Source organism: Engraulis encrasicolus, chromosome 17 (genome assembly GCF_034702125.1).
Source record: "Engraulis encrasicolus isolate BLACKSEA-1 chromosome 17, IST_EnEncr_1.0, whole genome shotgun sequence".
Taxonomy (NCBI): domain Eukaryota; kingdom Metazoa; phylum Chordata; class Actinopteri; order Clupeiformes; family Engraulidae; genus Engraulis; species Engraulis encrasicolus.
Window position 1 is genome coordinate 23,770,202 of NC_085873.1, and position 23,388 is coordinate 23,793,589.

At 42.8% G+C, this 23,388-nt stretch overlaps 2 protein-coding genes across 3 annotated transcripts in view; one reads left to right on the forward strand and one right to left on the reverse strand.

The window, feature by feature from the left end:
• LOC134467980 (rho GTPase-activating protein SYDE1) overlaps window positions 1-2,208 on the reverse strand; it is a 41,699-nt gene extending 39,491 nt beyond the window's left edge. The window contains exon 1 of one of the 2 annotated variants that reach the window (XM_063222002.1): window positions 1,882-2,208. In XM_063222002.1, coding sequence (XP_063078072.1) covers window positions 1,882-1,966 — 85 coding nt within the window. In that variant the 5' untranslated portion in view covers window positions 1,967-2,208. The remainder of the gene's footprint in view (window positions 1-1,881) is intronic. The other variant, XM_063222003.1, reaches the window with a different exon arrangement.
• Window positions 2,209-3,380: 1,172 nt separating this feature from the next.
• On the forward strand, window positions 3,381-22,733 carry LOC134467981 (cytochrome P450 4F3). The gene is made up of 13 exons (XM_063222004.1): window positions 3,381-3,777; window positions 4,346-4,555; window positions 6,845-6,989; window positions 7,446-7,499; window positions 8,368-8,495; window positions 11,227-11,348; window positions 13,329-13,629; window positions 16,097-16,163; window positions 16,596-16,725; window positions 17,179-17,312; window positions 17,966-18,030; window positions 18,167-18,243; window positions 21,793-22,733. The coding sequence occupies exons 2-13, from the start codon at window positions 4,352-4,354 to the stop codon at window positions 22,004-22,006; spliced, it is 1,641 nt and encodes a 546-aa protein (XP_063078074.1). The 5' UTR covers window positions 3,381-3,777; window positions 4,346-4,351; the 3' UTR covers window positions 22,007-22,733.
• The last annotated feature ends 655 nt before the right edge of the window (window positions 22,734-23,388 follow it).

Below are 23,388 nucleotides of genomic sequence, written 5' to 3' on the forward strand. Positions count from 1 at the left end.
TATACCAGCTTCTACTACACTCTGAAAGGTCTGAAGCACAATTCAGAGTGTGTGCAGCTTTCCCTATTTTAGACATAACAAGCCGTCAGAGAGGGGGGGGAGAGAGAGAGGGGGGAGGGGGAGGGAGGGAAGGGGCAAGAGAAACAGAGACAGGACACAGAGAGAGACCAGGCAAGCAGGCGAAAGTCAGGGGAAGTATCTGGAAAAAAAATACATGATGACATCCGGGGACAGAAAGAGAGAGAGAGAGAGAGAGAGAGAGAGAGAGAGAGAGAGAGAGAGAGAGAGAGAGAATGGTGGACAGGACTGTTTGACAATTTGTCTGTCATCCTGAAACATCAAGACCTGAATGTGATGTCACTAAATGAAACTGAGGTGATGCTTAGAGGAAGTCTGCCATTGCCTCAGCACTAAGAAACATGGGAGCGTGTCTATGTTCCCACAGCCCATTGGTCCCTTATCACTAAGACTTTTAACATTATTTTTTTAGGCCTATTGGTCCCACAGCCTATTCCTGCTGCTCCATGTTCCGACATTTTTAAGAATTTATTCAAATTTAGGCCCTACATGCTCCATGGCGGGGAGAAAGGCATGAGACTGCATGTTATCTTAGTTTACTCAGAAATATGGGAACATGGAGTTGTGTAACATTAGGGCCTATAGGCTATTTGAGTAATTTCTTTAAAATTTGGGAACATGGAGCAGCAGGACTATTGGGCTTTTTTCGGAGTGGAACATATAACTGACCCCATCTCAAAAACTTGCTATTCACTACTTGTGCCTCAAACCAAACCCATTTGAAAGGCCACGCATAAAAAAGGTGTAGCTGAAAAAAGGTTTCATAGTTGGTGTTGTGTAGGCCTTAAGTAATTTAATTTGAGTAATTACTGTTGGAGTCATTTGCAACTGTGTAAATGAAGTAGGCTAATTTGTCATCTTGTAGCTGTTGAATTATCCACTGACACAAGAGAAACAAAGTCCCTGACATTTAGTCAGTAAGGTCTACGCTTCGAATGTTTGTCATAGCCTCACAAACTCAACACAAGCAATCCTTTCTCTAACACTTTCCTTAACACAACCCACCCACCCCCATCTCTGGTGTAATTCAATATAATAAAGCCCTTATTCACTCCACGTCCAGGGCATTGCACATGGCTACACGGCACAAGATTACTTATTCACGGAGAGACAGGAAATCAGACAGGGCGAAGGCGATTACTCAGGGTATGAGTGAGGCCGTGTATGTGACCTTAATGAGAGTCTGAATGTTGACTTACTTCATTGCCGATTTATATTTGTAATAGCCCAGTAATGTTATGTGCTGCAGAACCATAACCTACCTGGCCCACACATGACTTCTGAGTAGAATTATGTAACAGACAACTTTGCGAAACAGTTATGCAGTGGTGATAGGTTATGGACAACTTTGTTCCCAGTCATTTAAATCTACTTTTAAAGGAGGCAAAATGTAAATTACTTCAATAGTGCAATAGACCTATCACTTCATTAACTGAATGTACTGCACTGGTCCAAATGTCGAAGAAAAGACTGCAGTTTCAGTCTGTGGAGTTTATGAAAACCTATGGGGATTACGCGCAAATTTTAACAGGCATCAAAACGCCATGGCATGCAATATCGGACCATAAAGGAACCGACGAGTGTGGGATCAGGGAATCGGGACAGCATTAACATTGGCTACGCTGTTGAAAAGCAAACTATGGCCTACAATTCCTCTTAATTTAAAAAAAAGATTAGGCCTTGAGGTGATAATGTGTCAGAAACTGTTTCGCTGCATCCTGAATCTCCAGGTCATAAATTCTGAATAGGATGTGTGTTTACTTATGGAGTCGAAGTTAACCTTTGAAAAGCGTAAACACTCACCGGCGAGCTTCGGGTCCGTTTTCCGACGGAATTTCTCTTTACCCCGCAACCTCGAAAAAGTCCGCTTCAGAAGCGGTTCAGCCATAACTGAATCCCCCCGACCACTGCGTGATGTGTATGGGGGAGCCCAAAAAGAATCCGTTTAAGACTTTAAAGTTGATATCGGTCTCGTAAACACTTCAAGTCCACCGAGCCCACCAAACTCCATTATAACAGATCGTTGGTAAACAGCTCCATCACCAAACTACGAGTTGTGTGTGAGCTGCTTTCGCTCTCGCTCGCTCTCTCGCTGAGTCTGTCTGGCCAAATTTCACAGGAAAGAAATTCCACAGATTCTTTCCCAAACATGTTTAACCCCTGCGCTGGTCACAGTGGAGCGCGCCACGATGGGAGATGTAGTTCTGTAGCCTATTCCATGCAGAGTTGCCTACAAAAATGAAACTACTGCGCGCTATTTTCCATAGACTTCTTCTCATAGAAATGTAATGTTCTTGGCAATTTCTAGGGAGTGTTACAACCACCATATGACCAAAACATATGTACAATCCGAGTTATATTTTGAACTTTCATCCAACACAAGACATTTGTGCTGTCTCAATGAAGAAATAGGCCTAAGCTTTCCCGCATGCTTTCTGACATAGCCTAATGACACGAGTGACATGACATCAGGGTTTTTATTTTATTTTTAAAAAGTGTATTATGATATTATTACAATAGCCTAATAATGGCATTACATTGATTCTGAACCACTGTCGTAATACAAAGGCGTTCTCCAACTGGATTATTTGCCATTTTTGATTGCGCCAAGTGTCACAGGTGGGGGATGCGCGTTTACAAGGGAAGCCCCCTCTCAACCAGGAACGAACTGAACTCTCTCAAGCAGACCAGGACAACGAGATGCATTATAAAATCATATTTATCAATTAAAATAGCCCCATGACAGGGGTGAGTCCCAAGATCAGTCCAACCTCCCACCCCACCTTAACCCCAGTGAAGGCCATCATCGCGGCCATCCAACATCCATTGAGGCCCGGAGTGAGGTTTCTCAGTCAAACCCGGGCAGTCCGGAAGCAGTGGTCAAGGGTCTAGCTTCTCACTCATTGGGTCTTTCTCAAATGCTAGGCCAGTGTCCTTCCAAGTGTATCAGCCTAATTAGTCACGCCCAGTGATTGGATACCCTTTATTAGTCACACCCAGTGATTGGATATTCTGTAGAGTTCACCAAAAAGTATCCAATCACTGGGCGTGACTAATTAGGCTGATACACTTGGAAGGACACTGGCCTAGCATTTGAGAAAGACCCATTATGAACCAAACTCCAAATCTGTGCACCAATCACATTTCACAAACTGGTCCACTTCTCACCTGCAGTCAGTCACATAATCAGGCCTTGGCGAGTGCACCTGTGTTGGGTAAAAACAATCAGAGCTGCCTTGTTTACAAGGCGTGGTCCTTCATTAAAATCTAATCAGCACCAAAGGTTTCCTTTTTCTATTTTTTGCTTCTCCCCCTCAGATCATTGTCACCCCGTGACACAAGTCTCTTTAAAAAAATCTTCCCACGTCCTTCTTGCTAATTTGCCTACAGAAGATTGTAGTAAATGCTTGATCAAACACGTTGGCATGTCTGGATAAGGCTGGAGATTCTTCAAATGGTTTGAGATTAAGTAGTTGCGCAATGCCACCCAGCAAGACACGACGATAAAACACAGCGAAACTGCCATGCCATGTTCTAGTTAGCCTATCTAAAGATATGCGTAAAATCAAGGAACTGAAACTGTTTCCTGGACTAGGTATGTTGTAAACACAGAGGCGTGGTTAGCCCCACTGTTATGTTTAGGTTTTGGGCAACGAGACACTCGGACAAAACCTCTCCAAGCGGCGGGTTGTCAACAAGGTGATGTGCGAATCTTTCTTACCATTGCTGTATTTTTAGTGACCCGATGACCGTTTACGCACGTTATATTGTGGTAGATATAGGCCTGTGATATTATATATGCATATAAGTTGGAGTTGCCTGTTCATTGACGTTCTGACAGTTCAGTGCTGCTGTATCAGTTCTCTAGGAGGATGAATGGTTCAAGTTCAGACAGTTTTTGTGCTTTGCAATTATCTGCTATTACAGTAAACTGGCTCCATAATGTGAGTGGCATGATTGCTGACCAGTGCAATGACTTGCCTAAACATATTTTTGGATTCTAGACTGTTCTCATCAAATTACACATGAAATATTTCAATATTTTCCATGTAGGATATTCACTTGGCCATTCAATAAATGAAGTGTGTGTGTGTGTGTGTGTGTGTGTGTGTGTGTGTGTGTGTGTGTGTGTGTGTGTGTGTGTGTGTGTGTGTGTGTGAGAGAGATTGATTTTTATCAATTTATGTATGCACGTACTGCATGTATGAATTTACTGTATACATTATTATTAATTATGTATCAATATCACTATCTTTGTGGACCGCAGGGCAGGATGGGGGTGGTCACTGGCGTGCTTCTGCGTTTGGCAACACTCCTGCCCTCTGGCTTCTCCATTTGGACAGTGTTGTGTGTGATTGGCCTGGCCCTGGTGCTCTTCATCTCCACACAAGTGGTCCTGGTGTCCACAAGACGGAGCCGACTGAGCTGCTTCGCTCTACCTCCGACACGCAACTGGCTTCTGGGCCACATGGGCATAGTAAGTAGACCCTTACCAGAGAGGTATGAAGTAGAAGTAAGAAGTAGCCTAGGCCTACTCTTACAGCGTATCTTTGTCATTAGGTAGAAAGAAATAGCTGTTGTAGGAACTCATGGGTAACACTTTACTTGACGCCGGTGTCATAAGCATGTCATTACAGTGTCATAATAGTGTCATGAGTCATGACACAGTCATAGATAAGTCATAAACATTATGTCCATGTCAATAAACATTTTATGACTGTTGGCCTTAAGTGACATTCGGCTTTGCCATAACCGAATGTCACTTAAGGCCAACGGTCATAAAATGTTTATGACATGAACATAATGTTTTTGACACATGCATAACTGTGCCATGACACTATTATGACACTGTAATGACATGCTTATGACACCGGCGTCAAGTTAAGTGTTACAAACGTTTGGGAGCCCTAGGGGGCCGTTGAGAAGGAAACAGCTGAGAGGGGGCGGGGCTTAGTTTCCATTGGGGGGCATTATTCTATTTCATTTTTCAACACTAAGGGCGTTGGCAGGCTAATGATGAGGTCAACGGGGGCGTTGGGAGGCGCATGATGAGATCAAGGGAGCGTTTGTTTAAAAAAGGTTGAGACCTACTGATTCTATGGTGTATTTATTTAGCTGTACCTTACAGTAGAAATATGGGACCAGCCAAGGGGTGGCCATAAACCATGATAATGACATTTTACAGTGGTGTGCCTTAATACGTACATAGGAATGTGTGGACTGACATGTCAGCCACTGAGTAGACTAATTCATGTCAGCAACAGTGTAACAGTGGTAGGATGTGATGGTGGACAATCATGACGCCAGAGAGAGGTTGTGACATGAGAGGAAATGGCTACACTACGATAAAAATTACTCAAAGGAAAGATTTTGCAATCAAGGAACTGACATAATTCTTTAACCCCTTAACGCAGAGCCTATGTTATAACCTTACTGTCACCCAAATTGTAATGGCTATGTCTTAGTCGTTGTTGTTATGATGTAGTTGAGTATTTTCAGCAAATAGTGACTAGGTCTGCTGGTGACCCCATTTGCACTAACAGGCAATACATGTATGGCACAATGCATGTAAACTACTGTAAATTAGCAGTGCAATGTGACGTACCATCAGTCATTCCAGGCAATCCTGCTTCCAAGATCCATTGGAAAAGGGAGGAGGAAACACAGAGATGCCAGTTGAAGAGAACAGTGCTATCTGTGTGCTATCTGTGTGCCCTGTGTTTTGCATATGCTAATTACATGCTGTAGTGGAGAGGAAGTCAGACAGCAATACTGTAGCCGAATACAAACCAACACATTCCTCTCTAACCACCGACCTCACAACACAACACAACACAACACAACCCGGGTCATTAGTGGGGCTCTGGGGCGATCACTGCACTGTAAAAGCTACAACTTGACATTGTTCAGCTTACTGGGATTTTTGAGCCCCCCCAACCATGATATTGTTGGCTACCATCCTCTCGCGGCCCCCCAGGGGTCCCCAGCCCCCACTTTGAAAAAACACTGCTGTAACCAATAACCTATACTATCTGTAAGTTACTTTGGATAAAACAAGAGGTCTGGTTGTGTGCAAACCTACCTCAGCACCTTTAAGCATCAATAGTGACTGGGGAGCTGTACAGGGAACATACCTGAACACAGATAGCAGCCTCGGGGGTGACTTTACAGTAGCCGTAAAGTCACCCCCGAGGCTGCTATCTGTGTTCAGGTATGTTCCCTGTACAGCTCCCCAGTCACTATTGATGCTTAAAGGTGCTGAGGTAGGTTTGCACACAACCAGACCTCTACTGATACACCTGTGTTCCAGTCACTGACCTTTGTGTTGGCTGCACTGCAGAGAAATTTTGAACTGATACAGCACAATAATGCACTAATAGTCTAATACCAATGCAAACGCGTAAGCCAGGGTTTCTCAACCTTTTCCAACTTGGGGCCCACTCAAGATTTCCGCGGCCCCAAGTTTCAGAGATATTCGTGGCCCACCTCTAACCTAATAAACAACTCAAATAACTAGTCAGCGGCAACACACTGGTGAAGCAACAAAGATTAAGGAAATAAAAGATGAAATGAGAAGAATGAGAAATGGGATCTGACCACAGGATGTTGTCTTCATCCCTGTGTGTGTGTGTGTGTGTGTGTGTGTGTGTGTGTGTGTGTGTGTGTGTGTGTGTGTGTGTGTGTGTGTGTGTGTGTGTGTGTGTGTGTGTGTGTGTGTGTGTGTGTGTGTGTGTGTGTGTGTGTGTGTGTGTGTGTGTGTGTTCAGATGCAGAGTCATGAGGAGGGCTTCAGGTCTGTGGATGAGCTGGTGAGGACCTATCGCCACTCCTGCGCCTGGTTCCTGGGACCCTTCTACAACCTGGTGCGCTTCTTCCACCCCGACTACATCAAACCTCTCCTGCTAGCCCCTGGTGAGTTAACCCCTTAGCACAGATTGTTATGATGTATAGTTGAGCATTTTCAGTGAGTAGTGAATAAACCCGCCAGCGACCCCATCTGCAGTAAGAGGCTACGTCAACTCAAGTCAAGTCAAGTCAGCTTTTATTGTCAGTTTCTTCTTATGTACAGGTCATACAAGGAAAGTGAAATTAGGTTTTTCTCTCTATACCATACCAGGACATAGAGATGCACAGGACTGACATTAACAGAATCATATTAAAGTGTGAGATAGCACGCAGGCACAATAAATAGTGTCAGTTTGATGAAATGCATAACTTTTTTCAGTCTTTCTTAATGTATATGTGTATGTGTGTAATGTATATGTCTTTCTTAATGTATAGTGTGTGTGTGCGTGTGCGTGTGCGTGTGCGTGTGTGCGTGCACGCGCGCATGTGCGCATGTGTGTGATAAAACGTTTTTGTTTGCAGCGTCTGTAACTATCAAGGACGAGCTGTTCTACGGGCTAATGAGACCATGGCTTGGTAACTCCCATACTGCACCACACATACACATGCACACAGATATGTATTATACTGCACCACACATACACATGCACACAGATATGCATTATACTGTACCACACATAGACATGCACACAGATAGGCCTATGCATTATACTGTACCACACATAGACATGCACACAGATATATACTGTACCACACATAGATGACATGCAGACAGATATATACTGTACCACACATAGACATGCACACAGATATGCATTATACTGTACCATACATAGACATGCACACAGATATGCATTATACTGTACCACACATAGACATGCACACAGATATGCATTATACCGTACCATACATAGACTGTACCACACATACACATGCACACAGATATGCATTATACTGTACCACACATAGACATGTACACAGATATGCAACTCTACTGAAAGTGTAGTGTAGTGTAGTGTAATGTAATGCAATGTAACATAATGTAATGTCATATCATGCAATGCTGCATCAGGCCAGAGTCTGCTCCTGAGTAACGGAGCGCAGTGTAATGTAATGTAATGAAGTGTAATGTACCTGTAATGTAGTGTAGTGTAGTGTAGTGTAATGTAATGTAATGTAATGTAATGAAGTGTAATGTACCTGTAGTGTAGTGTAGTGTAGTGTAGTGTAATGTAATGTAATGAAGTGTAATGTACCTGTAATGTAATGTAGTGTAGTGTAGTGTAGTGTAGCGTAGTGTAGTGTAGTGTAGTGTAGTGTAGCGTAGCGTAGTGTAGTGTAGTGTAATGTAATGTAATGAAGTGTAATGTACCTGTAATGTAGTGTAGTGTAGTGTAATGCAATGTAACATAATGTAATGTCATGTCATGCAATGCTGCATCAGGCCAGAGTCTGCTCCTGAGTAACGGAGAGCAGTGGTCTCGCCAGAGGAGGCTCCTCACCCCAGCCTTCCACTTTGACATCCTCAAGAGCTACGTCCTCATCTTCAACCAGTCGGCCCACATCATGCATGTAAGTGGACATCTATACATGGGTTCTAAATTTTTGTTTTCCCCTGACTGCGCGGAGCTAACTGCGCACAACTCAACCTCTGATTGTTGGAAACCGTTGTCGGTCAAAAAATTAGCTCTCGTGGTTGGCTGCCAGCGTCTTGCCCCTCCTCAAAACATAGTGTTTACAAATATGGCGAACCCATGTATACACTAAATCTTTTTAGGGGCCTGTCTTGGCCAGGAATCCCTGGAATCCCTGGCAGAAGAGTTAGATAGGAACATCACTGATGATGTGTCCAGTTGCATTAGAAGATGTATTCAACAGGACCACTTCCTGGTTAAAGAAAGGTGAAATACAAAATAAAAAGAATAAAATATAAAGAGCTCCTTCCTAAGACATTATTTGTCCCTTAAAAAATACTGGTATTCAAAAATCATATGTATTTCTATTGAGCCTCTGAAATATCAGTAAATCCACTGATTTGTCATTTGAATTTGTTAAGAAAAAATACAGATGTATTACATGTATCATTGTATAAATTTTGTATTTTAGGGTCTTATCTCTGTATTACTGTCAATACGCCTGTAGTAACACATACGAAACCCTGCCAATACACTGTAGACACATTCAGTCTCAAAATAATTCTCAATCTCAAATACACACCCCAAGATGGCCTGTCATCACAGAGGCATCTGATAGGAGCAAAGCGTTTGAAATGCTGGGTCTCACAGCTCATTTTTGTCTGCAGGCCTTATCTGTGGTGGAAGCTGACACGCCAGAACTATGCTTAGTCAGTAAGCCACGAATTGTGTGTTAGGAGTTCTAGCCAGCAAGCAATTAAGCGCAGACTGTACATAATCATGAAGAATTTCGTTTGAAGATGGCAGTCCATGCAGCTGTGGTTGGGTTAGTTGTTCTGGCTGCCTGGGGTGCATTTCTGGAAAGAGTATTTGCTAACTATGTTAGCTACTTTGTTGGTTGCAATGCAATTTCCCATTGGCAACTACTGTACCGAAGTTGCTAACTGCTAACAACTACGCTTTTCAGAAATGCATCCCTGGTTTGAGGGAGTCAGGCATTTAGCAATGGTGTGTAAAAGGCCTAGCAAGTTGTAGTCAAAGGCTTGGCTTGGCAAGGCGCCTGCATACACATGCATAGTACACACATTCCGTGTTCTCTTTTTTATGTCGAGGAAGGAAATGTGAAACTTTGTCTTTGTGATTGCTGAAATTCAGCAGACGATATATTTCAGAGATAAGACAAATGGAGGCTCTGGGTTCACAGCAACAGGAAGTGGAATAGCCATAACTAATGGCCTAAGCAGGTGTCAAGAAAGACACGACAAGATAAGAGCATTGGTGCTTATTTGCTATAGCTTGCTGACAGTCAAACCAAGTCAAATAAAGGATGGATTACTGGAAGGACCTACCGGGCCCAGGCCCAGTGGCCCAAGAGCCAAATGGGGCCCTGAAGCCCAAGCTTCCGTGCTACAAAAAACACTTCAATAATGGTCTATATTTATGTTACGATATTGTGTTAAAATTGTACTTTTTACTACCGTATTTTCACATTTTCTTGGGGGGAAAAAATCTAAAAATTCCCAGCAACAAAGGCTCCAACATCTTGGCTAAACATCCTAATACTTTGGAACCTCCAAGATTCCATGGAGAGAGGAGGGGGCCTTTCTTTTTTTGTCTGTCCCAGGGGCCCATGAAGGCATAATCTGTCCTCTGAGTCAAGCACACCACTTCCTTTTAATAGATGTTACTACAACAGTTAGATTATTGTCTATACTGCTGAAACATGTCAGGTAAAAGATTAAAAAAAACTTGTTCATGTCTGAAGTTCAAGATAAACTCAGTAAGTGTTATACCACTTCCTGTTACCATAGGAACGTCTTGAACCTCTTCCTCTTGCCCTGCTTCACGCACACACACCCTCTGTCTCTCTCTCTGTCTCTCTCTCTCTCTCTCTCTCTGTGTGTCTCTGTCCATCCCACTCTCCCTCTCTCTCTATTCCTCCACTCATTTCACTCTCATCCCTCCATCTCTCCTCCCCACATCAGTCTGCCTTTCTTTTCCCCTTCCACTCTTACTTCCTCTCACAATAAAAAAAATCCTCTTGAACCTCTTGTCCTGGTCAAAACCAGCTGTGTGGCACAAAGCCTGCCCTGCTATACATGGGTTGTATTTTTTTGTTTTCCCCCTAACTGTGCACAACTCAATCTCTGATTGTTAGAAACCGCTGTCAGTCAAAAAATAATAGCTCACGTGGTTGACTGCCAGTGTCTCAGGGTTATGCTCTTAGCTCCTAGCAATTAGCAGTTTTGGCAGATCAATCATTTTATTTCACTTTATAGTTTCATATACATGGCATTAAAATCTTAATTACTCATTTTCAACATCAATGCAGCTACTGCCTTTTCACTCTGAAGAGCAGTAGAGCTCTGAGGTTTTGTTAAATTATTACTAAAATAATAAAAAAGGGAAATACTAAAATAAAAAGGAAAATGATTATGATTATGGTCCCAATTTTATTGTGGGACGCATTTCCTGTGTGTTCAATGTGCACTGCCTGTGACTCTGCAGTGGTTCGGCAAGGTCATGCAAAACATATCCCCCAAAATATGTCAAATGTTGTGGAACATGCTGTTAGTAAGAGAACTCTTTTTAAAATATGACAATTAGTGCGCTAATCCTACTACTTCTCTGCATAATTTTTTTGTCCCCTGCTTTGTCTCTTTCAAAAGGCAAAATGGCGCCGCCTGGTGGATGGAGGACAGGACTGCCTGGAGATGTTTGAACAGCTCAGTCTCATGACCCTCGACAGCCTCCTGAAATGCGTCTTCAGCTACGACAGCCACTGCCAAGAGTAAGAAGAACATAATCACTTTAATTACTGGAAACTTTAATCACTCCTCTATAAAACACACACTTGTGAATCTTTCCTAGAGGAAACTCATGGACATCATCGAATGGATCTGTATTATGGCTTTAATGAAAATCCAGAAGAACGAGTGAGGCCTGATATAGGCCAATCTAACACCAATATTTATGTATACAGTCCTGCCCTACAAAGGCAAAGTGCAGTAACTATGCCAACACTGGAAAAGAGAACATTTTTAAATGCCTTAAAAGTCTAGGTTTTAGGTTGGATATTGTAGTTATTGCATATTTCACATATCAATATCTCTAAAACGGGACATTTTTGGACCATAAGGCTTTATCACACAATAAAGGAGGTGTAATGAAGACCATTTTCGGTCTAAACTCAATTTTGACAAAATACCGTATGTAGTTAGGACTACTGCACTTTGCCTTTGTGGCTTTTAGAACTAAAGAATTGAACTAGATTCTTTATGAACTAGTGAAATTGCATGAAAGTACTTTTTTTTCATCATTTTATCATATGATCCATATGTTTAACATATAGCCCAGAGATGCTCCACGGTCAGCCACATGATTCATCTGCCAGATCACTTGGCTGGGGATGCCTCTGTGCTATAGATTAAACCTAAGGATCATTTTTAGCTAGTTCAAAAATGTATTTAGTAGTTTATATATATGGATAATAGCAGTTCACACAAATGTGACTCATTACTTTAACGCTGGCCCTCAGTGGCACTGACCTGGGATGTGTGTAAATCACAATTCATGATCTGAGGCCTTGCCGTGGCCAACCGGTAGGGTACTCGTCTGCCATGCAGCTGACCCGGGTTCGATTCCCAGCCCGGGTCCTTTGCCGACCCCTCCCCATCTCTCTCCCCATTCACTCCCTCTCCACCTCTCAAACTGTCCTATCACCAATAAAGTCGTAAAAGACCAAAAAAAAAACAATTTATGATCTGATTCATGATCTGGGTCATGCTGGCAAGCCTAGTGAGTTCTTTCTGCCATTCTGAAGCAGGATTTATGGTTCAAGATTCATCATTTGACCTTATTTATATCTAAAAGAAATCCTGATTCATGGAAATTGGCACACTCAAACACTGAGCTTCAGTCTGTGAACTTTTACCTTTTCCATTGTCAGATAGGCCTTTGTCCTGCACTTGGCCTTGGCAAGATGAGATGTGCATACTCTTACTCTTATGAAGATTTTATTGGCTTTATCAGTGTTGCCAGATGGGAAAGGCTGAATTATCGTACCAAAACCTCGTTTTGGGGGGATTTTGGGCAGAAAATGATCGTACAAGACCTAAACTGCTGTTTCAAGGCATCTAAATTAACTGAACTCTAAAATCATCGCACATCATGTTTTTTTGATCGTACAGAGGACAAAATGGAAAAAAATAGGGTACAATAATTGTCGTACATCTAGCAACACTGGGCCTTATTCATGACAGGGAGTCCAGTGAGTACATCTCAGCCATTCTGAAGCTGGACTTATAGTTCCCGATTCATCATTTGACATTTAAAAAGAAATCCTGATTCATCATTTAGGGCAGTCATGGGTGAGCCGTTAGGGTGTCAGACTTGTTTCCCAGAGGTTGCCGGTTCGACTCCCGACCCGCCAGGTTGGTGGGGGTAGTAATTAACCAGTGCTCTCTCCCATCCTCCTCCATGACTGAGGTACCCTGAAAATGGTACCGCCCCGCAGCACTGCTCCCTTGGGGCTCCCTTGGAGCGCCATTGGGGGCTGCCCCCTTGCACAGGTGAGGCATAAAATGCAATTTCGTTGTGTACAGTGCGCAGTGAACACTTGTGTGCTATGGACTGCTGCGTCACAACGACAAAGAGAGTTGGAGTTTCCCAGGTGGGCTTACATCTCAGCCATTATGAAGCTGGATTCACAGTTCCAGATTCATCATTTGACCTTATTTATATGTAAAAAAAAACCCCTTCTTCATGCCAGGGAGTCGAATGAGTACATCTCAGCCATAATGAAGCTGAGTGTGCTGGTGGTGAAGCGTCAGAGGCGTCTGGCCCACCACTGGGACAGTGTCTACTGGCGCTCCCCCGAGGGGAAGGAGTTCCGTCAGGCCTGTGAGGTGGTGCACGGCTTCACCGCCAGCGTCGTCCAGCAGCGCCGTGCCGAACTGGAGCAGCAGGGGGCAGCAGAGAGCCACCAGGTAGCCAAGGAGAAGGAGAAGGAGGAGGAGGATGGGGTGCGCAGAAGAGTCACAGACTTCATAGAGCTGCTGCTTCAGTCAAAGGTCTGTATCAGGGTGTAGAACCATCGTTCTTAACCTTTTTTTCTGAAACTTGTTACCTATACCCAAGACAAGCCGTGCAACTCCAACCCAAACTTCTGCATGTGAGTGATTCTCTAATTCGCCTACACTTTTAAGTCCGTGGATTTTATTTGGCAATTCCACTAACTATTAACTGCATCCAATGATGTTTTGGACATTAGAAAACATTTATCTTTCATATAATACAGAAAGTGTAGACAGCATTATTTCCCTCAGCAAGAATGAATATTTAATACTGGTTTTGGGCGTTTTCATGCCGTCCTGTTTTCCAAATGTCAGATTCAGTCTTCATATTAGCATGTAAAGAAACTTGTTTTGCCCAGGACGATTGCAAATGTTGATTCACAGTAATCATCACAATATGACAAAACTGTCAGAAAGACCACTGTCCTTTCCATTATACATGAAATTTGCCATTTTGTGTGTGTCCACGAAAACTGTGTTAACCGTGTCACGGTCTAAAACCCCCTCCATAAATCAGTAATGGTTTGGTCTTAGGCCATACGAATAACATCACGTGATGTCATAACCTCTTTGGCAGGATACGGGAAGACTTTTTGGTAAATTTTGAGCTCCAACCTTCCATAATTTAATCCATTCTTTTTCATGTTCTCATAGCGGGAAAATTGCCTGTCAACAGTGTTATCAACATATTCATAAGAATCTGAATTAGAAATCACATGTAGAAAAACACAGATAAAGCATAAAGATACATGAATTGATTAAGGTGTTGTGGTGGAACTTCTGAGGTCCTCAGTTAGCACAACACCATAAAAATGGCTGAAATGTCAACAGTGTTACCGTCAATGGTGTTACAATTAAGTATGACAGTCAGGGTTGCCAGATGAGGCTGATGATTTCCAGCCCAAAAAATGATCAAAATCCGCCCTAAAAACCAGCCAAATTCTATTGATTTATATGGCAGTGGGAAGGTTTTTCTGATAGATGCCATTTTTACCCGCACACGGCCATCCTAAGCAGCCCAATTGGGCGGGAACCAGCCCAATCTGGCAACACTGGTGACAGTTGAGGAGGAGTATGTTTTTGCCCATTTATATCCATATTGACAGACAAACAAACAATATAATTAGTGTTCTAGGGAGATGGGTTTGTCTGCTCTGTTTTTTTCTCCTATAAAAGTGCGGACTTGTTCCCCTGCACTGTTGACCGTAACACAGTTGAGTTACACCGTTGACTGTTTTGAAAGTGTTTTTGCGCTATTGATCCCTTATGTGTTGGAAAAATCCTAGGAACATACTCTAGGGATTATCTCTGGAGAAGGAAGTCTTGTGTAAGGAGGGTGACTATATTCAAATCAGACGTTACAGGGATTTATGATGAAAAATGTGTCAGTCTGTATCACAGTGACTCATAAAATCCTACTTATGAAGCTCAACAATCACATTTTCTATATCAGTTGCACAGATTAATGACAACATTACTGCTAAGGGACATAAGCACTTTCAAACATATATTGTTTCAACTCTGTAGTAGTTTTATATATGTTTGAAATGACATAGTATTTGTCCATAACACTGTTGACAAAATAATTAAGCAAATGTTCGCTTTCATTAGAGTATTTATCAAATGATTTAAGATTAAGCTTGGCAATTTGTTTGTTTGGAAACTTAAATATATACACTATGTAAACATCTAGGTCATTTAGTCGAAAAAAAAATACTGATAATTGACATTTTGCTTTTGCCAAAAGCGTAGGGAAATCGTAGAATCACTCATGTGTATACCCTCTAAAAGAAATTATTTATGTAATTTATTGCAATGATTCTTGCTTGAGTCATTAATCAATACTTTAATAACTTTAAATGCAGATCAAAAGTTTGCCGATCAAAAACATTGTTTTGATTTGGCCTAATTCTAATGTTCGAAATAAAGAGAACAGGACAGCACTCAAAGTTTTGTGTTTTATTGCCCGTCAAAACACAAAACTTGGAGTGCTGTCCTGTTCTCTTTATTTCGTATATTCTTGAGGAATGAGCACTCATTTTTTTTTCTTTGGTTGAGTTGAGCTCGTTACACCCCTTAGTTTGACTAATTACAATGTTCCCAAGCAGAATTTTGGTCACAACCTCAACACAAACAAAATTTTGCACACCCCCTGGAATCTCTGGTGCTCCCCAGGTTAAGAAGAACCACTACTGAGACTTCCATGTTGAAACTGGTGATGTGTGGAGGTGGAAATGGTTAACCTGTTCTCAACAGATCCACCTGTTACTGCTTAACTGCTCAGAAAACAAACTATCATGGTCTCTTTCCTCTTGCGGACAGAAATGGTTGTAAATACTATACGTGACTGGGATTTTGCCTTTTTAAGTTATTTGTTGCGATTACATGGACCATGGTAATTAATGTGTGTATATTTTAATGTTGGGATTTGGGCAAAAATGTTGATTGAATATTATTGATTTAGGATGAGGATGGCAATGGCCTGACAGACGAGGAGATAAAAGCTCAGGCAGACACCTTCATGTTTGCAGGTGAGATCAGTATTTCATATCCATATTTATATTTTCATATTTCATATTTTTGTGAAGTGAAATTGAAAGCCCATTGGGAAACTCCAACTCCAATTGTCATTGTGACACAGCACTCCACAGCACACAAGTGAACACTTCACACAACGAAAATGCATTTATGCCTCACCCGTGCAAGGGGGCAGCCCTCACTGGCGCCCCTAGGGAGCAGTGCGGCGGGACGGTACCATGCTCAGGGTACCTCAGCCATGGAGGAGGATGGGGGAGAGCACTGGTTGACTACTCCCCCCACCCATCTGGCGGGTAGGGAGCCAAACTGGCAACCTTTGGGCTACAAGTCTGACTCCCTGACCGCTTACCCATGACTGCTCACTTGTCACTTATTTCACCGTGAACTCTTTCCACTTGACTTGGTCCTTTTTTTTGTTTGTTCAGGCCACGACACCACTGCCAGTGCCATCTCCTGGGTCCTGTATAATCTGGCGCGCCATCCTGAGTACCAGCAGCGCTGTCGAGACGAGGTCAACGCCCTCCTGGAGGACAGGGATCAAGACGACATCCTGTGGTCTGTCGGATCTCATGTGTCATTCATCATACACAGACACGCGCACATGTGCACACACACACACACACACACACACACACACACACACACACACACACACACACACACACACACACACACACACACACACACACACACACACACACACACACACACACACACAGGGATGAAGACATCATATCCTGTAAATAACTGTAAGTCATTTTGGATAAGAAAGTGTTAGCAAAGTCTACTGCCTCTTTTCCACTGGGGATTTTCTGGTAGGCCTACAACTCAACAAAGCGCGACTCGGCCGACACTTTTAGCGTTTTGAAAAGGCACAACACAGGTCAATTGAAAAGCAAAAAGTGGAGGCAGAGTCACGCTGTGTCGAGCTGTAGGCCGACCAGAAAACAAGCAGTGGAAAAGAGGCATAAGTGTAATGTCATCTAATGCTACTGTTTTACCGTGCAGGGATGACCTGACCAACATGCCGTTCACCACCATGTGCATTAAGGAGAGCCTTCGCCTCCACCCGCCGGTCGCGGCCCTCTCCCGGGCCTACTCTGTAGACAAGACCGTGCCCGGAGACCGTACTGTACCCAAGGGTAAGGGCAATAGAATAAAATAGAATAGAATACAATAGAATAAAACAGTATAGAATAGAATAGAATAGAATAGAATAGAATAGAGTACAATTCAAGATTCAAGAAGTTCATTGTCATTGTCATTGAAGGCAACGATATTGTGGGTGGAGCAACAACACTGCGTAGTTTCAAGTATAGACCTAGTATTAACTAAAAAGCTGTAATCATTTAAATTCATAAAGTATATTATAATCCAATGCTATACATTGTAGATAAAGCCCTTCATTGCCATCACACACAGTAAAATGTGATTTAAAGTATGTATCTCCTTGAGTTTCACGAGGAGAGTGCATTATGAAGTCCATCATCAGGAGAATCATTCATACCAGAGGGAAAGAAGTATGAGGCAAGGGAATGGGGTGTGATCAGCTACAGTCGATTGTGGACTGACACATGCACAATAAATAGTGTCAGTTTGATGAAATACATGACTTAAAATAACATTTCCCCCTTTTTCTGTGTTTCTGAGTGTGTGTGTGTGTGTGTGTGTGTGTGTGTGTGTGTGTGTGTGTGTGTGTGTGTGTGTGTGTGTGTGTGTGTGTGTGTGCGCGTGTGCGCGTGTGCGCGTGTGTGCGTGTGTGCGTGTGTGCGTGTGTGTGTGTGTTGCATTTCAGGAAGCATCTGCCTTGTGAGCATTTACGGGACCCATCACAACCCAACTGTGTGGCCTGATCCAGACGTGAGCGATTACAAAAACCTTACAGTATTTCAGAATAATAAATGCACTTATTAATAAATAAATACACTTACTAAATGCCTCCTCATCACAGTACAGTGTTGTACATGAAGAGGTCTCTGGTCTGCTTTTCTTACAGGTGTATAACCCGATGCGCTTTGAGAATTTAAAAGGCTCCTCCCCCTACTCCTTCATCCCCTTCTCTGCTGGCCCAAGGTATCGCTCCAGAGGAGAATAAAAACATGTACTGTATAAGTGATCACTTGTGATTTCCGGGAAGATCAGACCATTTTTTATGACCAATTTTGACAGAAATGTATGACATTTCAAAGGGTGTACAAACTTTTTCCTATGACTGTATAGTATTTATTAGGGATGTATACGGTATTGCTTCAGAGCAGCAAATGTGCACAGCCTAATCACTTCAGGGTGTTGATAAGTGCACACAAATTACTCTGATTTTGAAGTGAACCATGTATTCCAAACAAGCAATATACACACACACATATATATATATATATATATATGCGCTGGGATTTATGGCTGGTGAGGCAACTTTTTCAATATCAGATTTTCAAATAAATAATTGCCAAATAGGCCTACCGACAAGTTCCATATGTCGTAGCAGCTTTCTTAACATAAGGTAGGCCTACATATTTTGACATACTGCAGAGAAAATGCTATTAGATCTCTCTCTCTCTCTCACACACACACACACACACACACACACACACACATACACACACACACAAACACACACACACACACACACACACACACACACACACACACACACACACACAGGATTCAAACAGTGGTCTCACATAAAACACTCAGCACCAATGTGGACAGCAGAGCAGAGGAGAGGAGAGGAGAGTAGTGGAGAGGAGAGGAGAGGAGAGGAGAGAAGGGGAGGGGAGAGAAGAGGAGGAGAGAAGAGGAGAGAGGAGATGAGAGAGGAGGAGAGGGGAGGAGAAGAGAGAGGAGATGAGAGGAGAGGAGAGGAGAAGAGAGAAGAGGATAGGAGAGGAGAAGAGAGAAGAGGAGAGGAGAAGAGAGAAGAGGAGAGGATTAGAGGGAAGAGGAGAGGAGAGGAGATGGGAAAAGAGAGGAGAGGAGAGGAGAGGAGAGGAGAGGAGAGGAGAGGAGGAGGGGAGAGGAGGAGGGGAGAGTAGTGAAGAGTGTACGCTCCTTCACAGCCCACTGCTCTCACACACACAGGATTCAAACAGTGGTCTCACATAGCCTAAACCACATCACGGCGGATGCTCAATGGAAGACACACACACACACACACACAGGATTCAAAACATGGTGTCATATAGACCGCTGAGCACCACGGCGAACAAACTGGTGTGATAGCTTTTGTGATGAGCACCGGATTCTCGTGCAAATGTAGGCCTACATCTACTTGTACGAGGCTACGGCAAACGATGTGGGACAAAGGTGTGGCAGGAAGCGAATGTCAACATTTAAACAGAGATTACTACACAAGCTTCGATATGGTCACCAAATATTTTGGGACTGTCCTTTATGTTATGCCTACACTTTGGAATTAGATCAGAGTCTTGTAGTTACACGGGTATATTTGATTTACCCAAACGGCACCCTGTAGCCTACTCAACTTTACAAACAGTTACAGGGCACATGAGAATCCTGTTCAGATCACAAAAGCTACCACCACACCAGACAGAATCACGGCGGATTCTCAAACACAGGCTTCACACACATAGGAAACACTGATCTTACCTTAACCTCGTACATCAGGTCCATGCGCCGCTCTTTTCCTTCACTTTGGCGTTGCGCATGCTAACGTTACTTTAGCCGGTGCTGTCCATCCAAAGCCACATCTATTCGAGACGCCCCAAACGTCCCAAAGCAAATTTGGCATTGAATATGAATATGAGTAGCCGCGAGGATTTGTGTTTCGTGAGGCTCCTTAGTCCTTAGTAAATTGTTAAGTCGTACAATTCCATGCGAATGGTCTTCCACACATTCTCGCCGGTTGCAAACAAGACACAGGGGAAACAAAAAATAGTTTCTGTTGTACCACTCACTTTGAAATGATCGGGTAGTTATAACCTTCTGACCGTCACCTGCAGTAGCAAACCCTTCAGCTCTGTCGGTCCTCCATTCTTTATCACATATTTTCCTCTTGGAAATCCAGCTTTGAGAATGCTCTTAGTTTCGTTATGAAATCCACTTGTAGCAGACAAAGTGAACAAGCTAGCCAACAACACCGACTGACTGTATTGTGAACTTCAGATTCGCTATGACGTAACTGGCCAGCAATAGAGCTCTTCAGCGTTGACGTCAACTTGTATGCGGCGTTTGGACTTCCGGTTCCATGGCGATTTTTTACATTGCAAAACGCCATAGAGATTCAGGTTTGGCAAAAATATAAGTTGCACGCCAACAACGAACATTAGCGTGTCCCCGCATCCCTTTCTCATTAGTGGAACGGATCGTATCATCATGTTGGTGTATTCACATGTTAAATCATGACAATTTTAATTTAATATTGCTAACCCCTTTCTGATCATTAAAACTTCCGAACTACATGCTTTCCTTTGGTTGCCATGGGTACAACCCTCCGCACGTACATGCTGGCGGCGCTTCTGTAGTCGCCAAAAGTTTCCGGGTTTAGCATATGGACGCAACATCGTATTTATGTCGAAGTTTGACACAAAATGATCAACCATGTCATACCTACAGCCTATTTTTAATACCCTCGACAGTTTGCGGGGGTTCGCTAAGCGCGTGCTTGCACTCGGAGCTTATTTGAAACTGGCCCCTATTCATTCCCAATGGAAGCCGGAAGCCGATACGAACCAGGAAGTCCTTAAATGCTAACATGAAAGACTACAATCTACTACATGCTTCCGCGTTACTGAAGAACTCTATACTCTCAATGCCAGAAGGAGTCTGCGGCCAGGCTACTGCTGGCCTCACCACTGTATATTTCAGTGGGCGTTATGCCCAAGCGTTCAGAGTAAAGAAATGATAATCACAAGTAGAAAATAGTAGAACATTATCAGGAATTGAGGGCACACCATACATACTTCTATTAAGTGTATAAAAACGTTTAATACAATATTACCAGGTTGCATTCACAGAACGAGCAAAATGGCGCATGCGCTGAAGCTTGTTAACGAGGGATTGCGCAATCCGGGGTGAGGCCAGTTCAGAGTTGCCCCAAATTCACCGTATTCGGAGCAATTTGACATGAAATGGGCAAATATTATGATTTTGGCCACGGAAATGATTGACAATGAGTGAAACTGTTTAAATACTGCTCAAATGGTAGTTATGGTGCAGATGTTGGAAAACAATAGCTGTTATTGTTACTATTATTCACATTTACTGCAGCTCATCATTCTCAGGTCTGGCTGGTGAGGCCGTGCCTCCCCTGCCGTATTGGAGTGCACGTGCCTGATATATATATATATATATATATATATATATATATATACATATATATATAGGGATCTACCGAATCCTGTTTTTTTAGGTTCTGTCAAATACCGAATTCACTGCTTGATTCCAAATTTAAAACCGAATATCAAATCCTACGCCGATCATTGAAACCGAACCCCGTCAACAAAGCCAACAGAATCTGAACACACACACACACGTGTATATATACAGTATATATGGCATATTGTAGGTTACAAAAATGAGGAAATCAAAATTGTAAGATAAAGTATTCTTAGTTGGGAATGCAGACGCAAACCTGTATTGTATCTCTCCTGTCTTCATTGTCAGGAACTGCATTGGCCAGAAGTTCGCCATGGTGGAGCTGCGGGTTGCCGTGGCGTTGACCCTGAGGCGGTTCCGGCTGACATCCGAGGGGCCGGAGGCCAGGAGGCTGTACTCCCTCGTCATGAGGGCGGAGGGGGGCATCCACCTCCACCTGGAGCCCCTACACCCTCCGCATCCTCCGCAGTCTCCTCCATCTCCAGTACCTGAGGAAGCCTAAACCAGCTGTGGCCTAGTGGTTAGAGAGTTGGTCTTTCAATCTAGGAGTTACCGGTTTGAATCCCCCCTGATCTCTCCCTACATCCACATCCATGGCTGAAGTGCCCTTGAGCAAGGCACCTAACCCCACATTGCTCAAGGGACTGTAACCAATACCCTGAAAAATGATAGTTGTAAGTCACTTTGAATGAATGAAAGCGTCAGCTAAGTCTAATGTAACAGTGCAACACTGCCAGTCTTTTGAAGATTGGAGCGGTTGCGCAGTTGTTAGTTCATTGTTTTTTTTTTAAATTGGTGGTCAGTCATCACGCATTTTGCACTTTTCTAAATTTGAGTGGATAGAATTTATTCACCGTACTTGTGCTTTGAATGTTTCTGAATGAATGAATAGCACAATTTGCACAAGTTGTTTTTTGGTTGTTTTTTTATCAACTGTGAAACTGAAATTGTTAAACTACTGAAATTGGTTTTATTAACTTTTGGATTTAATGCCTGAAAACACATTTCCTATTATGAGTCTGTTATTACCAGATGTGGCAATGAGCAATTTATTTGTAATTGTAATTGATTTGTATATTTGTTGGCTCCCTGTTAGCTTTGGAAATGCCACAGCTATTCTTCCTGGAGTCCACTTATTCAATAAAATCAGTTCATCAAAGTGATGTCATTAAAAATTACAAATGAAAATTAAACAAAGAATCAATACAACATATTAATTACAGTACATACGTATGTAATGGAGGCTAACTAGCAAAGTTGGCTTGGAACGTTAGTAAACCTCCCTCGCGATAGCCTCATACAGTGTGGGGGACTGGTCCTTTAGTCCAGCGGTATCATACTGTGCCTCCAATTACCGGACCATTATAGTTGACGAGGTGACAGGTTTGCGTCCCCGAGGGGGACAGGCCGCGCAAGAAGACCTCCGTCACATAATGTAAAGGGGTAATACTGCCTTTCTGTTTCAACAGACGCACACCACAACCAATTATTTATGAGCAACTTTTCCATTCATGCGGATAAAGGGCATTATTATTAACTTCTCTATTAACTGCTTTGCATTAACATTATCTTTTGGCATTGCTAGCAGATCTTTTTGTGTGCAGCTAATGCCCTGCTCCATTAAGCAAGTCCTCTGAGTCAGGACTTGGAGCTCTCTCAGCAGCCCCTGACTACCTTAGGGCTTGACCACCATCTGTGGCTCGCTAACACTACTGGCACCTTCAAGTTACACTTTCTATGACTACGGGGAAGTCTGCAAATTCACACTAACTAAAATGTAGTTAGTTTACTGTATAATTTAAATAAGTCAGATATTGAGAATCTTTTCAACAGTTTTAGAAACTATATGTGTTTAAAAAGTAATGAAAGATTAGAAATAACCTG